General features: G+C 39.6%; 1 protein-coding gene across 1 annotated transcript in view; it reads right to left on the bottom strand.

The window, feature by feature from the left end:
- b4galnt4a (beta-1,4-N-acetyl-galactosaminyl transferase 4a) overlaps positions 1 to 18,649 on the bottom strand; it is a 131,880-nt gene that overhangs the window by 72,223 nt on the left and 41,008 nt on the right. The window contains 1 exon segment of the mRNA XM_040133915.1: positions 15,341 to 15,453. Coding sequence (XP_039989849.1) covers positions 15,341 to 15,453 — 113 coding nt within the window.

Raw genomic sequence — 18,649 nt, 5'->3', positions numbered from 1 at the left:
AACAAAGGGATTGACCTTTGAAGTCAAGCATATTAAATAGTTTCTGTATGCAAACAATCTGAATAGATTGCTGCAGTGGGAATGAACGTCTAGATAAATCAAAACACTGTTGTACCGGCGAGCTACTACACCTACACAAGTGTTAACCCATAAAAATGTTGTCAGTTTTTTTTTTTTATCAACAGTACATATTCTATAGCTCTGTACATCATGAAACATCACTGAGTTACACCCAGTGCATATCCCCATATAATAGTTAATGTTTGGAGGCCACTTTTAGATGAAAGAGTGCAGAGTAAAAGAAAAAAAAAGCGACACTTGAAAGCTGGCACCTATAGAAAATCCCTAGAGAAAAGCTGCAGCAAAACAGGAAATCCCCTCCAATTCTTCAAAGATATGGCACTCGCTCTAACACTGGCAAACGGGGATACGGATGAAAGCAGGAAATGTTCCTACGGGAATGCAAATGAATCTGCTCCTCCTCTTCCTTAGGCCCACAGGAACACAACTTGCCCACACCAAAAATTTAGTCTTCAATTCAATTACTCACATCACTTCATCCATCCATCCATCCATCCATCTACCCATGATTTTACACTGCCAAGTCTTCCCTTATCCACCTCTCGTCAAGTAAATGCCTGAGCGGTAGGAGATTTGGCAAGAAAGATGAAGAGAGACAAAAAATTTTTTACGTCTATTGTTCAGCATTGTTCAGTATGGTGCTTATCCCTACCTTGTCTCTATTGTTAACCAGTTCTTTGAGAGTCTTATGGAGCAGAAGAAAAATGGGGGTGTGCTGGGATTTTGGTTCCCTTTATCAAGTGGCAACAGGAACAGCACCTGATTGTTTAAATCTGGCAGACACAGGGGCCATTTTCTACACACACTTTTACCGATGACTTCCACTGCCAGACCATTTTCTATGATCCAGCCTCCTAAAAGCCCTTCAAACATTAAGCACTTAAAAGATATTTGTCTTGCAGGGAGTTGATGTGTTTTTCCATGCAAGGCCTTTGACCATCAGTTCTTTCTGTTCTCAAGGATCCTACTCCTCACATACATCACTGCAGGTCCTGTCTGAGTAGGACTGCGTAGTTATGATGCAAGCACGTTTGCAATTATCTAATATTTGTTTTAGAGTCAGCATTGTGAAATAAGCAATGAGTGATATGAGCAGTGTCAGTAAAAGCCAATACATGAACTGAGTATGGAAAATATCTCATCAACAAACACAAACCGAGCTTAGATAACTGTGCTGAGTCTTCTTCCAGCCTGTTCCTCTCATAAATGTGACCGTTACAATCATTTATTGTAATAACTCTATCATAAGTCTCAAGAAGTAGACATTCTACACATAGTGCAAAAAAATAATTAAAGTTAATTCAAATTAATTAGATGTCCAGCCCTATTGACACTGAACTCATCAACCTCCCATGTCCGCATCAACAGTCTCCCTTGACCATACTAAGCAGGCAGCCATCATGTCAGTGTGATAGAAAGTACTCCACAGAGTGAAAGACGAGTGGAGATGAGAAAGAGAAACAGATATACAGTCCAGTGTCATATCTTATGACCTAATGACCTTCACCCAGCATGGCCCCAGCATGAAACTGAGTGGTAACAGCAAACAGCCAGCCAGTAACAGCTTAACACTGACCACTGCTGGAACAGAGCCAGCTGGGATCAACCAGAGCAAGAGTAGCGAGAGATTCAATTCAGTGGCTAAAAGGATTGAGGGTGATCCCACTGTGTAATTCTTTTCTTCACTATTTGGGATATAGAGGATGGAAGTAATGCTAAATACTCTTAAGGTCTATAAAGGAAAATAAGTCATTTAGTTGTTATGAGGGTGTAGGTATCGTACTTAGCTGTCCATTTTGAGAGTATTTCTACAGAGTGTCTGCATGCCTGTTTTTGTGCATGTACAGTACACTGCATGAACACACTGAGCTCTTGGTCTTGGGAAACAGGCCTCCACTCTGTTGGCATCTGGTCATAGGTAGCAGAGTATGAAGACAGTGCGGACCTCAGAGCTGGAGCCCTGCCTGGGAGTTTATTGCAGGCCCACAGCTTGGATCTCCAGCCTCTGTGAACCAGCACTAGGCTGACAAATGCCTAAGAGGTGATAGTGAGAATCAGTGAAAGCACTGAAGAACCCAGAGGAAAACCAATTCTGGACTCAACCCTAAAATAGCCTCATATAAAGGAGCCGTCAACACCCCCAAGCTTGAAAGATGACAGGGAAGAATTCACAGTTTGCAGGGTTACAGCTAGTTACCAGTGGCTTGTGGCTAAACTAGGCTGTTTGAAGTGAAATTACGTAGATTCGAGGAAATACATTAATTTTCAAGGGGATATACGTTGCTGCATAAGGACCAGTACTTTAAAAGGTTTGACTGCTAAGATGTAAACACCAGATAAATCCTGCATACAGTTCTAGTCATTTGATTGGGTTTAATCCAAGACTATAACAATGGAATGACTAAACAGAGAAAACTTCAGTAACAATTCAATTTCAGAAATAATTTTTTACACCTTGGGTCTCATTTTCACAGTTGTGGCCAACATTACCTACACCACTTTATCTGGGTAGAACTTAAAGTTAACACAACCCAAACATCAGTAGTAATCCATCATTACATAGCAAAACCGTGTGTGTGTGCAATTATGGCAGGTACGTTTAAACCAAAAAAGTAGAATCATGAAATCAGTCTGTACTCTGTGATGGAATTTTACAAAGGACAGTTTGGGTAATAATTTCAACAATCACTTTTTGTTTTCCTTTCAAAGAAGTTTGGTTCATAGTACCTGGTTTAAAACATGATCAACTGACTGCTCATGTTTCTTGCTCCGTCAGATGTCAGATCTCAGAAATTAACGTGCTGAGCACAGTCTTATCATTATCCATGGTTTGCTGCTCCAGACCTGAGTCTGAGTTTCAGAAGCAATCTGGAGCGAGTAATAGTAATAATATGACAAGATCAGACCTCATCCATGCCTGTGAACTGTGTAAAAACCACTGCTTTATTGCCATTTCCGTTTGGGCTATATTTGTTTACTGTCCGTCATTCCTGTGTAGCAAACCTCACTGTCTGAGTTTCCTTCTCTTAACCTACCTCTGCTACCACTGTTCACGCCGTCATAAGTGCTCCAGGAAGAACTGACCCACCATTATCTAAAAGCTCTGAGTTCATATTTTACAGCTTAATGCCTCGCTTACTTAGCAATAGAGAGGAATCCACTGCAATATCTCTATTATCTCCCATTTAAACTGTCAACCTGTAGGAGTGCTTTGAAAGACTCTCAGGACCAGGTTGGCAGAGGAGTCTTGATTAAGGACAAAAATTTAACTAAACTCTTTTGGTAAAAGAAGAGACAACACTTGAGAAAAGTGACAGAAAACAAGAGCGCAAGTTCTGACATCCTGGGGTAAGGGAACTCAGGCTGATGTACCAAATGCCTCATGGGAGATCCATTTCCACTTGCCTGGCTGTGTATCCAATCAGCCAGCAGGAGAGCACTCCGTCAACCAAATGTCAGGGATGAGGCCACTGAGTCACAACCTGGATCCATCATCCTGAATCGCTTGCCGACTATCCTTTTTAAATCCGTGACAAAATTTAAACGCTAAATAAATGTAATGGGTACCTTTAAAAAATGTGTCATGTGTCACTGATCTCCATGGTGAAATCTAAATACGCTATGACTCTAATCCCTGTGTTTTGGTCCATTTACAGATTACATGAAGCCTAATACCCAGCTAGTAGTCATGGCATTGTATCATCACAGCCAAGCCTGTGTAGTTCAGTTGAGTGTGTTGAGTCTTGCTGATCAGCCATGGCTGATTTACTAGTCACTCCACGCTCTCTGCTCCTCATCATTCTCAAGGAAGTCTCTCAGTTCCAGCACCAGCTCCGTACCATCCTCCATAAACTATAAGTAAGGCCGGAGAAAGGTAAGGCGGCCATATTTACAGCCCTGAAAGCAATTGGGAGGTTAACAATGAGGCCTGGCTTCTGCAGTTTATGAGCTGCTGCGAAATTGCTACAATGATTAAAATCTCCGTCAGGTGAAAGACAATGGTGCAGCCCTTTCTCTCAACCCTCCTGTGAAATATCTCCTGACACTCATCCTCCCTTCCTCTCTTCTCCTCTCCATGACCTCGATTGCAGGCCTTTACCTTTGCTAACTGGCCTTTTATTGTCCACTGTCTTATTAAGGTCTGGGAAAGTGCACTGAGAGTTGGCCTGTCCCTTATGTGTGTTCTTAAGTTATCAATGCATGATACACGTTTTTGCTAAAGACAAATACTCTTCACAGTCTCATGTTTAAAAATAACTCTGATCTTGAGTCACTGATGCAATCAACAAAGACCTAAGGACCCTTATAACATAAGTCTAAGTAGTCGATGTCTAATTTTAAGCTAACATCAGCCCCAACTGGTGATTATCAAACTAATTTCAGCCTAGAATTTGATTAGCAGAGCTGTTTGTGCTGTGAGTACAATGTAACTGATCATTCATTGTCACTTGAGTTGAATTAGAGACAAGACTTTAGGATCCCCCTATCAATTTACTTACTAGAGGGCACAACTAGTGTGTACACATGGCATTAGGGGGATATTATATCATGATAACAGTGGTTTAAGTCTTAATGTAATTTAAAAAAAAAAAATTGTCATATCACAATATTTATGGTAAAGTGTTGACACATTTATATTCTGACTATATACAGCAGCAATGTACATGGCTGAAAGCGAATGTACTGTAACAATACTGTTGGCTCGGCTGTGGAGAAGTCCACTTCAAAAATTTAGCAACTTCAGAAGTGGCTTGAAAGAATGAGCCCTCGAATTAAAAGAGTAAAGGTGGCAAACAACATACTGCATTATCTAATAACTACAATGACAACAAAACAAGTCAGGATCTGATTCGGATCTGGTGACTGTGCCTGATTGATAATGGCACGGCAAGGTTTGCATTGCAGTAATTCATAAGAAGAGCACGTTGCAAAAAATAAAACATTCTGAGTTTTCACAAGTTGTGAAAACGCTATCGGTGCAGTCAATCACAGGGCGGTGGAAGAAACAAGCAGGGGAGAGCAGACAGCTGGCAGTCAAACAGTAGCTGGACACACGTTTTACCCAAAACATTCTTCACTGTTTGTCAATTGTTTGTGCACTGTATTGATCAGCTGACAACTGTCATTACAGCAGGTCCGTTTACATCACAAATATATATATATACATACACATATATACACATACATACACACATACATACATATATACACATACATACATATACACACATACATACATATACACACATACATACATATACACATACATACATATACAAATACACACATATATATATACATACGTATGTATATACATTCATATATACATATATACATATATTCATATATACATATATTCATATATACATTCATATATACATTCATATATATACACACACGCACACATACATACATACACATATATACACATACATACATATATATACACATATATACACATACATACATAATCATACATACACATACATACATAGATACACATATATACACATACATACATAATCATACATACACATACATACATAGATACACACACATACATACATACATACACAACACATACATACAAACATATATACATACATACATATATATACCTATACACACACACACACACACACACACACACACACACACACACACACACATATATGTACACACACACACACACACACACACACACACACACACATATATGTACACACACACACACACACACACACACATATATGTACACACACACACACACACACGTATATATACACACACACACACATACACATATACATATTCATATATGAATATATATATATATATATACACAGACATATTTATATATGTAGTCAAAAAATCTTATTACAATACATCAAAATACTGTAATATTATTTTAAGGCACAGTATATTTTTTCTCCCTACATTTTCCTTAGTGTGTGTCCGAATAACATCAGTGACAAGTTTTTCTTCATTTATCTTCATGTCAATGTTAATGATTTCCAGTTTCATCCAATCTCCTCCTCTCTTCCGTCTCTTTTTGTCCTCCAGCCTTTTTGCCCCCCCCCCTTGCCTTCATCATTCATCCTTCTCATCATGGATGTGAGATGAAGGGGCGGACCCACAAAAGCAATCTCCTACAGACAGGAAAAGCAGGATGCAGAGCACAGAATCCAAATCTCATCCATATTAAGAGCATTCAGCACACAAATATACACACACATGCCCTCATACATGGTAATATGTAAGTACCTAATGGTTTGTGAACAAAAATGTACCTTGCTTTATATAACCTTAATGTCAGACTGTCAGACAAAGTGGTAACCATCTGGAGGCTCCCCTGGAGGTGGCATGCACACAAACACACAAGTACACACACCTAGTGAAAGTGCAAATCTATTGCAGGTTTCATCCTGATAAGCAGGTGGCCAAAGAGATATTCCATGTCTTTCAAAAAAATAAAACACCTTAAGTCAGATCGTGTAATTGCCAATCCTGACACACACTATCAAGTATTTATAAGCTGCAATTTTAGCAATTTGCAGGCAAAGAAAGAAAGGTGCAGAGGCAAACATTTGCTGCTCAGTCGCAGCCTTTCACAGAGGCAGAGAAATGTAATTACTTCCTCTGCAGAGGATCTCGCTCCTCACCCTTTCACCTCTCTTCTGATTTTCTCGTTTCCTTCCGTCAACTCATGTCCCCTCTTTTGTCTGTCCTCTCCTTTACCCTCTCCTGCGTTTTTCTACTTTTCTCTAATGTGGTCAGTTTAACACTCCCTGTATTTCTTCTCTGCTGCCACCGCTTCCTCTTTTCATTTGACAACAAACATAGAGAGGCGCAGAACACATTTACAAGGATTTTATTAGAAGCCAGCACCCTCTTTTTCACCTTTACTCACACCAAGCATGCCACTCTGTCTATCATTTGCACTGTGTTTTAGAGAAGAGTCAGCAGGCACAAAGTGAGAGATGAACAAGTGAGTCTCATTTATAGACTAAATATGTGTTGCAGGTCTTATAAAAATCCTCAGTAAATTCATGTAAGGAGTAATCAATGCGCCAGCGTCTTTCTGTGTGTGTGTGTGTGTGCGTGCGTGCATGAGTGAGAAAGAGACACAGCCCTGGATTAATTCTCTGAAATTTCTGAAATGGCAGCTTTAGTGAGCTATAAGTGCAGAACAAACATTAGTGGAGCTTATCAGAGGAGGCAAACTCTGTCCCCCTGACCCATATTGCAGCACATTAAACACATTAAATCGTCCCTCTCTCTCTCTCTGTCTCGTTCTTTCTCTATTTCCCCCTCTAAGACACCCACACGTCCAGTGTTTAACTTATCTTTGGCTATCACGCTTGGAAACACAGACTACAGCTCTGACCTTTGGTACTGACATTTCCTAAGTGAAGGACTTTCCTCTTTGGCGCAGCCTCACATTAACTGAAGGTGTCAATTATGTTGCTTTGGATTTCCTCAAGATGTTGGTGCCGAATGAGGAGCGAAGTCTAGAGATCTGTGAAACATAGAATGCTATGTACACACGTACAGAAGCACACACACTCAAACTCACATACGCACGCACAAATTCGGAGGTCAAGCATTGCTAGAACAAAGAGCTGGTAAATGGGTATGTAAATTATAGATGAAGAGAGATGTGGTTATAGAGCTGAAAGGTCTTAAGGGTGAGCTGTGTTGGCATGCTCACACACACACACATTTCAAACGATAGAACATAGTGCTTGTTACAAATAAAGTAGTGTTATAGATAACCATAAATGGAGCTCAGCCTTATCCTCTACAGATCATAAATTCAAATAAGCACCTCCTGTAGCAGGCCAATTCTATCTCCTATATTGTAATTGTGATGATTTAGAGCATGTTTACCGTCCAAGTTTGAACACTGTTCATCTAAGTAATCATTATTTGAAGCAAACCAGATCTATCACACGTTGTTTAGGGAAAAAATGAGAAAGCGATGCTATTAAAATTCATAAAGAGCGTGCCATAAACTTTCTGACACATTTAAGTGACTTCAGCAGAATGCTTACAGTGCAGCCTAATATTTGAGCTTCAATGCACGAGACTGACTCATCCTGAGAGCTGCTTTTCATTTGACTGTTACAGAAGAGAAGCCCTAGTGCTATCAGGCAGGTTTAGAGTTTAGAGGAAGGCTGTTCAAAAAAAAAAAAAAAAAAAAAAACCTCTGCCAGTTTCATGACTCTTATCTTTTCAAACACATTTCCTAAAGCCTTCACTTAAATCGATTTTGAAGACGACTGCATTTTATGGAAGAAGATATATCGTCTTCTTCTCTTGGCTGTTCCCCGCGGTTAGTCGACAGCCACACAGCGATACTGTAACAATTTGGGTTTTAACTTTAATTGTGTTTGGGTCTTAAACTCCTGCAGCTACATCTTATGTGTGGCCAAGTTCATAGTGTATGTTGTGTACGGTGTATTAGAGTGATGCTACACTGTAAATTTTTTTATCATACTGTCATTGATCTCCCAGTGATGTAATTACTACTGTACATACAGGCCAGAAATCAGTTTGACTGTGATTTGATAAAGGAAAATATATTCTCCGAGCACTTTATTAGGATCACCATACTAATACTGGGTAGGGGCTCCTTTTGCTCTCACAACAGCCTCAGTTCATGGTGATATGGCTTCCACAGGGTGTTGGAGAATGTCCTTTGAGATTCTGGTCCATGTTCACATGATTGCAACAACAACAGCAACAATACACAGATAGGCTGTGGCATTCAAACCATGATTGATAAGTATAAGGGGCCCACAAGGCAGGGTGGGCCCATGGATTCAAGCTGTTGATGCCAAATGATGACCCTACCATCTACATGCCTCAGCCGAAGTCCAGATTCATCAGACCAGGCTACAGTTTTCCAGTCTTCAACCGTCCAGTCTTTTTGAGCCTGTGTCCACTGCAGCCTCAGATTTCTGTTCTTGGCTGACAGGAGTGGAACCTGACATGGTTTTCTGCTGTTGTAGCCCATCCGCCTCAAAATTCGATGTGTTGTGCATTCAGAGATGCTGTTCTGCTCACCACAGTCGCAAGAATGGTTATCTGAGTTAGCGTAGCCTTTCTGTCAGCTACAACCAGTCTGGCCATTCTGCTCTGACCTCTCTCGTCAACAAAGTGTTTCTGTCTACAGAACTGCTGCTCACTGGATGTTTTTTGTTTTTCACACCATTTTGAGTGAACTCTAGAGACTCTTAGGCATGAAAATCCCAGATGATCAGCAGTCTCAGAAATACTCAAACCACTCCAACAATCACACCATGGTCAAAGTCACTGAGATCCCATTTTTCCAGCATTCTGATGTTTGATGTGAACATTAACTGAAGCTCCTTACCTGTATCTTTATGAGTTTATGCATTTCACTGCTGCAACATGATTGGCTGATTGGATAATTCCATGAATATGCGGGTGCACTGTTGTTCCTGATAAAACTCTCGGTGCGCATATGTTTAACAGAGATACATACATTATTGACCAAAATCAACATTGATATTTAAAATCAGGTCCCTATTGGGTGCCATTCCCTGATTAAAGGAAAACAACACTGTTAATCTCTTAGAATAAACTGAACTGTTACAGATTCATCTAAATTCATCCCACATACAACAGCTTCTCAGGGACTTCCTTTATAGTCCTGTGTAATGCTCCCCTCTGGCAGGCAGAGAGGTAAAAGCTTTCTATTATCAAAATACAAATAACTAGATATGATGCATCTCATTATTATGTATCTGTCTATGTCCCTCCTCTTTTAATATCAAACATTCCACACAGCCAAACATTCAGTGAACATTTAATTGCTGCAGATTTTCTGCCTTCACGGCCTGATTCTTCAGCACTTCTGGTAGTTTTACAGATAACTAAGCTTCAGGCAAGATACTACTTCAAGGTAGACAGGCTGTCAACATGAGTGGCAACTGTTAGGGTGGAAACCTGGTCGAATGAGGTTGAAGAAAGAGGATCTGATAATAAATAGCCTGCCTCAAGGCCCACACAATGAGTCGTGAATTTTGTTTTAAAGACTCTTTTTTACATTACTAACACAAGCAGAAAACAGCTAGATGTAATTTGTATAAGAAAAGAGAGATAAAAGATCAGAGCACAGGAGTACAGTTCTTCTGAATGCTCTGTGTAATTTCTTTAGGCAAGACAACACAGGTGAATAGGGTAAAAAAAATTAACAAACTAGTGTAGTGCCTGTTCGTGCTTATTATCTCATTAATAGTTAAAGATTTTATTCAATCATCTAATCATCATCATCTAATTTCCACATCACTGCTGTGTTATTATTATAACACAGCAGTGATGTGGAAATTAGATGATGGTGGTAGGTGATGGTAATAATAACAGACCCTATTTGTCAGATACCTGACCAAAAAAAATAAATTCTGGACCACAAATTCAAAAGAATTGCTGTGACACATGCCCTCTCTTGCCGCTTTATTAAATACACTTAAATGAAATGAATGCAGTAAAATACAACAGCTCTGCAATAAATCCTCTCCCTGAGGATTATAATGATCAGTTTTTATTGAATCTGTTTGAAAGAGTTACTGATTTATTTTAATGGTCATTTTGAAGTCTTTTTTTTTTAACTGTACTGGGCTATACTGAGAGGTGTTGTCAGCCTTAATTAAATGAGATGGACAAAATATAAGGAACACCTCTCAGTATAGCACAGTAAAGTTCAACAGCACCACATTTGAGTGTAGAGTAATTTAATCTCTGTGTCACAGTAACCCTTTCCCTGAACTCGAGAATCAGTATTTTTCCCTCAAGAACATGGCTTGGGAATTTATTTCATCACTGGAGAAATTCCTAATTAAGAAAATCACTGGAAAATGAATTTTTGCATCAGCACGAAAAACATTCTAAAAGATTTAACGTTATTTCAAGCCATTCTCTCACTCATCCATGGCTGTTAAATGAAACAGCTTCACAAAACATACATTGACCAAATTAGGTGACGCACGGTATAAAATTATGTCAACATAACAGCAGTGGTGCATAAATTACTTGTTCTGCCTGTTAATAATACTAATATATCATGTTTGGGTGGAGATAAAAAGTAAACAAAATAGTGCTGTCTTGCTGCCGCTGCATTTTAAATAAAGCCCTCCGGGATACTTTCGCTTCAAGTGACCATGCATAGCAGTTGTACCACTGTGATAAGCCTTTCCCAATTTGCAAAGCTTGTCTAAAACAGTCCCACCCTTTCGATGATCCTGCGTGACGTTTTGTAGCTGCAGCTGGTCTTCCGGGTATCCATGCTTTAACCGGGCAAAGCCATCTTTCCGACGCAGCATTGTCTAATCAATGACGTCAGCTGCAAGGATGAGTCGCCCTAGCAATAACCAACTGACATTTAATGTTTCTCTTTTTATGTTTCTTGAGAGCCGCTCATCCAAAAATCCTTCACAGTCAACACTGCATTTCCTTGGGTCCTCAACAATAAATGTGAAGTTTGAAGTCGATTGGATGAGCAGTTTTCGAAAAGTCAAAGGACAGACAGACAGAAATTTCTCCATTTATTAGCAGGATAGATATCACCATGAAACTTCCCCAGTTGATAACTTAAATTAAGACAATTTCTTTTTCTTGGTATTATAAGTTGTCTGAAATTTTATGTTTGAATATGCAAGAGACTAATACATTTCCAGAATAGAAATCTGAACATTGGATAAAACAAAGTTCAAAATTCTTGTTTAATTTTGCTGACATATTAGAGTTAAAAGGTTTTCACAGAGGGGATTTTGGATTTCTCTTTTTATCAGTCCATAAATCAGAAAATACTGTCAACAGCCATTAAAACAAAAATCAAAAACAATTTTCGTCATGTTTTTAGGAATAAAATGTTATATAAATCAGGCTATCAAATAGAGTAATGTAGTAAAACACACACCTAAATGTGTAATTTGGTAATTTTCTTTCCAGTAGTCTGAAAGAAGGCATGTTATGGAATCACAATAGGCCAAAATCCCAAAATTGAGTGCAAACCACCCCTTTTTGCCTGTAGTGTTTCGCCTTAGGTGTGTACACACACGGAGACATACAGTCTTAATGGTTATTCACCTCAATTTGAAATCTGTGGAGAACGGACAACTAAGGCGCACATATCAACATTTTCTGACTGTAGTAGGCCCCTAACCACAATTATCCCTTCCAAGCATAGATTAGCAAGATATTTATCTTTGTAATCCATTTTAGCAGACATTCAGATCAGACTGTAAACATTTGCACACTGAGCTTGGTACAGATTTGGAGAACTGGGTTTTCAAAGTAATGACAGCAGTTTATCAGTTTTAATCCCCATTTGGACTGCTTTTTGGAACCAACATGAGCTTGGCATTTCACCACACAGTTGGAGATTATGTGCTCTGAGGGTTCTGCAGTACTTGGAAATTATCTGTGGGTTGAGAATCGCTGTACTTAACCCTAAAATCCACCCACTGTCAAGGGAAATGGGAGTTAGTGTGAGACTGTCTCAGTGGTTTACTGCAGCACGTACCAAGTGCTAATGATCTCTGGCGGTGGTCCAAACTCTGTCTCATGTTCGGCTACTGGATATCTCTCTGTCAAATTTCACATCTCTCAGCATGAAAACTATCAAAGAAATAAATGCTTGAGGAGGAGGTTAAATTACATCATGTATTCACAATATATATTTTGAGTTGCGGCCTCCCAGGGCTGGAAACATTAATAAAATTAACTAGGCTATACTGTAGAAGAGTTTTAGTAAAAAGGAAAGTTTCCAAATGATGAAATCTGACTGCAGATGACATCTCTTTATTGTTCCCCCTTCTACATTAGCCCATTTTATAAACACCTTTGCCTATATCCAGATTTCTTTCATTTTTCTTTTTTTATGCTTCAGCCCTAATCTCTTTTTCATTATGGAGGGAGGGGACGGCCTTTTTGGAGCACTAATCAGTGGGTGAACAGAGAACGCAGCCCAAAGTGTTTAATGATTACCAAGATCTGAACTGTGATTGTTGCAGTCTTAATGAGCTCCTCCACACACACACAAGCAATCAGTGGTGTAATGTAACAAAGTCATAACACTTTGTTACAGTGCTTAAGTGTTTTTTGGAATATTCTGTACTTTGCTTGAGTTTTTATATTTCTGTCAACTTTCACTTTTACTCCACTACATTTCCTAAATAAAATCTTTGCTACTTTGTTACTACAATATAACAATGGAAAAATTTGGTAGCCTAAGGATGTTGGAACTCAGACTGCAAACAAGCAGGTGTCGTGAATCAGTGGTCCTAGCTTGCAAGTTAGATCACTGATTAATCAAGTTAATGTGCAAGTCCAAACAAGTGCGCTCAAAGCCACAGTTAAATTTCTCTTTCCATTCAAGCGGAGGCATATCAGATGCTTGCCACTACATCTGTAGAATTCCACTCGACAAAGAATTTCAAGATGGAAGGAGAGATAGCAACAGAACCTGCTACTAGATGGTGGTGATGAAGACGAACACCCACTTGGCATTTAAAAACTCCCTGTCCAACCTCAAAAGATACATCCAGGTTAATTAAGATTAATCCTGTGAAGCCACAACGTTAACATATCTAGCTAACATTGCTGACTACATTCAAATCACAGATATAACATTTACCACTGAATTTTGTCAGAATTACTTCAATGCAAAACTCTTGCAGAAATGGCCATAATCGTGAAACACTCTTACTGCTATAACATGCCAGCCAAATATTTCCTCAAGTAACTTCTATTTTACACCAGCGGAGGAAATATTTATGGTTGTGTTAGGTTACAGAAGAGTTTTCAGGATTATGCACATTTTCAAAAGCGCCATATGTTTTTTAAAAGTTGAGAATTTTGCTTTGAAGTAATTACGTCAAATGTCAGTGGTTATAGGTTATTGGGCTGCATCTATGACTTGAATGCTTATGTTATTAATCAAAGTTAATATATTTTTAAAAATGAAATAATGATTACATCAGTGACACAAACTAAGGCAAGTTGAGGTACATCACTAACTTACTTGCGGTTCCAGATTGGTTAAAGGTAATATGTTAAATAAAGGTCGGTGACTGTTAGTGTTGTTGAGTAGTTTCTAAATCCTGCAGCTGAAGTTGTGCTTAGAGAATGTCTTTCTCTCACTGTTTAAGGTAAGTATGTACACCGCCTTAAAAAATATTGAGAGCTGATATCAACAAAGAGAAAAGGGCTCCTGAGATTCCCTCCAGCAGCAGGTAGACCACATTAGTGAGGCCCAATGACAAAGCTGTCATGAAGTATGTGGTTTAAGAGCTCCACCCGTCCTGTGTTGCTGAACAAAAACCATTTAGAGATTTTGTGAAGGGACTTCTGACTAAGGCCACGAGGGGAACCATATTGCCACCACCACCGACTGCCAGTCTGTCAGAAGGTGGAGCATCATTGGTGTTACTGCCTACTGGATTGACCCTGGCAGTCTCAAAAGATGCCCAGCAGCCGTAGCCTGTAAACACCTGACAGGTTCACACACATTTGATGTGTTTGCAAGCGCCCTGAATGACATCCATTCCAACTGTGAAATTTGGAGGGAAATTCTGAGAACAACAACAGACAACAGCTTGAATTCCATAAAAGCTTTCCAAGCTTTTGGTGTAGATGAGAAAAAACAGTGGAGTCAGAAGTGATGGTGATGCAACTGGTTCGTGCGAGGGTGAAGAGGATCAAGAATTGGGTGAAGAAGTGGAGTTTGTAGATGCAATAGCAATTCTGAATGCAAAATGCCCAACAATCAACCTGCTGGCCATAAAACTTCGAGTTGCCATTGAAGTACTGCAAGCATCTGGTGGATGCTCTACAGGTGGGAATAAAGAATCGTTTTGGCCGCTTTTTAGGAGACCCTTAGTTGATCACATTTATATTTTCATCTTCACTATATTTCAGGAATGGACTACATTAAGCAGCACATGGAGGAACCCTCCCTGCAGCTAGGTGATGCCACCAGCTTCAGTTCATCTGATTAAGATGACTTCTTCTCTGCCCTGCATTCATCTCCAAAGACAGCACAAGACAGCTCCAAACAACTGGATGGATACCTTTCAGGTAGGTCACCCACCAATGTGAGCATTAAACCTCATTGTTGCTTAGTCAGATACATGTGGGTGGGGTAAGTTGTGTTTAGGCAGGAACATCGCATTAATATCTGTTCCAGAGTGGTGACAGAAAAGAAGAAAGAAAGCAAAAAAGAAAGACTCACTGCCGCCTCGTCCTCCCTGCTGTCGCTGGTGTCCTCACTCTTGTGGTGGCCGGCTGAGGAGCGAGTGTCCCTCTTACGGCTGGCGTCTGTCCCCTCCGTCTGTCTCTCTCCATCTGGAGCCAAGGTGAAAACATGGACACTGTTCAGAAAGCCAGCAACCACCATTATCATCACTATAGTCACCGTTATCATCATCCTCAACTCCATATTAATCATCATCATTAATGGCATCATTGTCATTCTGATCTCCATCATTATCATCATCGTCATCATCGATAGCATAACTATAATTATGAATATCTTCATTACCATCATCATCATGGTCGATAATAATTTCGAGCTAACACTCATTTATCTTCCTACTGAGCCCCTCTACTGTAATCAAGCCCAGATAAAACTTTCCACAGAAAAGGAGATTAAGTGGAAAAAAAATGTTAACTCATAATGTGAAAAGAGACAAGAGAGAAGAATAAAAACCATTCCAGAGGGGAAATGTGAAGGAGAGCTTGAGAAATGGAGAGACATAAAGAATAGCTTTTCTTGCTGCAAAGTGGAGCTGTTAAGATGCTGTCATGCCACAGATGGATTATGGGACTTTTGCTGCACAATGATGCCAGTTGCCTTGGCTGGGAGAGAACAACCCGAATTTAAATCCACTCATTACAAGTGTGTGCAAGTGTGTGTGTTTTTGGGTGTCCGTCACCGAGCATACGGTCAAAACTGCCATCTATCTGTCCTGCCAGCAAAACACACGCACATACATACACAAACACTGTCATGGAAGATCAAACCTGAGCACAATTCAGTACAGAGCAGTAACGGGATATTCAACGCTTTATGAGAGCCAGATTATTTGGAGTTACAAGGACCGATACAACGGATACTCGTAAAGTTTCCTATTAGGGTTTCTACCTCTACGAGTTCATAAAAAGAAAAAAAGGAAAGAAAAAAAAATGGGAATCCATACCCTATTCACTCTCATTTCTTTTTATTTGTATTGCACTGCCTTCAATCCCATTTGGCTGACATGGTTCACAAATGCACAACATTGCTGCAGCTCAGATGGGCTCCCATAAAAGGTGGCGCCTGTGCCATTGACTCCCCTATAAAAAGCAGAGGGGTGGGGGGAGTGTCTTTCTGGTGTCACAAATGCATTACGGTGAAAGTTGTTCATTGGTGTCTGTTGAGCAAAGGTGGCTGTAGTGTACGCACATGCATACAGCCACACACACAAGGCTGTGCACACACCCACACATACACACACACACACCCACACACACTAGGGGATGCATTGTGATTAAAAGACAAAATTGGGAGAATGGGTGGCTATAAAGCATAATGAGTACTAATGGTTTTCCAATATGTCCCCTTAACAATGAGTCTGAGTGGGCTGAATTAGATGGTGGGGGCTTTGGGGTAAGTAAGGGTTTGTGTTTGTGTTTGTGTGCGTGAGTATGTCTGTGTGTGTGTCTGTGTGTCTGGCAGGCTTGAGCTGTGGGGAGATTGATGTGGTCAAGGAAAAGAGAAAAGGCGTATAGGTGTACTTGTGCATGCCCACTATTGTTCATGTTCAGATACAGAGCGAGAAAGAGACAAGACAACTGAAATGCTGTGAAGAACAATCGAAAACACACCAAATAAAAATAAATGTAGCAAAAGTGAAAGTTTTTCCTGCATCTCATCAAAGTCTCCAGCAAACATAATCTGTGTATATGATTTGTTATCCTCACTTGTTTGAATATCATCTTGCCTTTCTCTTTCTATTCCTTTTGCAATTTCACTGATTCCAGACAACTTTAATAAAAATCTAATCTAAAAAAAAAACATGTCCTTTTGCTGAATAAATGAAACCGACGAGAAACCTGCCATGTTCACAATGCATCCCATTTAAACTCTTTTCCCATCTTTCTCTCTGATTGTGCGAGGGTATACAGTATAGTGTTGTACGTTTCCGGACTCTTGTCCACTCAGGACAAAGGGCAGTGGAAAGGTCACCTCAACTCAAAAAAAAAAAAAAAAAAGAGGAGGGACAATACCAGACAATGGGAGGTGAGGAAGCTTTCAGTGAGTGTAATTTTCATGTTAAACAAGGGCCCACCTGAGCCACAGGAGCCCTGTGAAAGCCATCAGCCCCCTGTCCAACCTGACCATGGACAGTCGAAGTACAGCCTCCGGGTGCTATCAAAGTACCACCAGATCAAAGGGCAAACACTACGGAGTAGCCCTGCTGAACCTCGTCTCACTTCAAGGCTGACTTTCCTGCCATTGTTGAGCCAAAAATAGCAGGACACTTCAACTTCCAAGTTTTTATCTTACTATGTAACTAATACCTCCTTCGTCAAAAGTTCTAAATGTAGCTTTTAGCATTGTTTCTTATTAAAAATGTATCTGAATGTTCAGGACGCTTTAGAGTTTTAATTTCATAAACAAAGAATATGACATTGTGAACAGAATATAACAAATTACCTCAAATCACCCCCAATGGGAAATAAATAGTAAATTCATTTCTCTATGCCTTACAATTTATCTTTCGTTTCATTGTTGTTTATTTTTGTTCCTCTTCTGAGTATTCTGCATGACTCACTGCTTGAGTCAACTGGCAGCACATCTCCCATTAACCATTTATCTGAGACTGTTATGAGCAGGCAATGCACCAGGGAGTGAGGTGAGACTCCTCTTTGCCTGGCCTCATTTATGTAAGTGATCACATTAAATATGAATGAGCATGCAGAACATAAAAACCTCATATCAGGCCTACTTGGAAATGAAATTAGTGACAGTTTCGAACCCCAAAATGGAGACATTAAAACAAACTAAGACTTAACCTTATGCTGAAAATAAACTGTGAATAATATATGTTTTTTTAGTTATCATATTAAAATGACCTCCAAGATTTAAAAAAAATGAGCATCTTCACATATGCATCATAAGCTGATGGCAGTATATTGTGATTTGCATGCCAAAGAAATATTCAGACAGTATAGATGGTCAATCTGACGGCCAAATCCAGCTGAGCTTTCCAAAATGCCTACCATAAATAGAGGAAAGATTAACATCATTAGAGTGAGACAATGAAAATCACCCGTGGAAACATCAGCCAGATGTCAGAAAGCTGTCGAACAACATTAGGAGGAAAACTTCAACAAAGAACTCACTTTCAAATAATTGCTCTTCCTTTTTAGGTCCCTGGAGCATTATCTTTTGAAGTCTGAGGAGAATAATTTTTGACTGAACTTCTTTTCCTGAGAAAATAATAGTTCTTAAGATCGAAAAGCACTACATGCTTCTCTGCACCATATGCAGAGCCAT

The sequence above is a fragment of the Xiphias gladius genome, chromosome 8 (genome assembly GCF_016859285.1).
Source record: "Xiphias gladius isolate SHS-SW01 ecotype Sanya breed wild chromosome 8, ASM1685928v1, whole genome shotgun sequence".
Classification (NCBI taxonomy): Eukaryota; Metazoa; Chordata; class Actinopteri; order Istiophoriformes; family Xiphiidae; genus Xiphias; species Xiphias gladius.
Note: the sequence above shows the minus strand (reverse complement) of the source record. Positions and strands in the feature narration are given on the sequence as shown.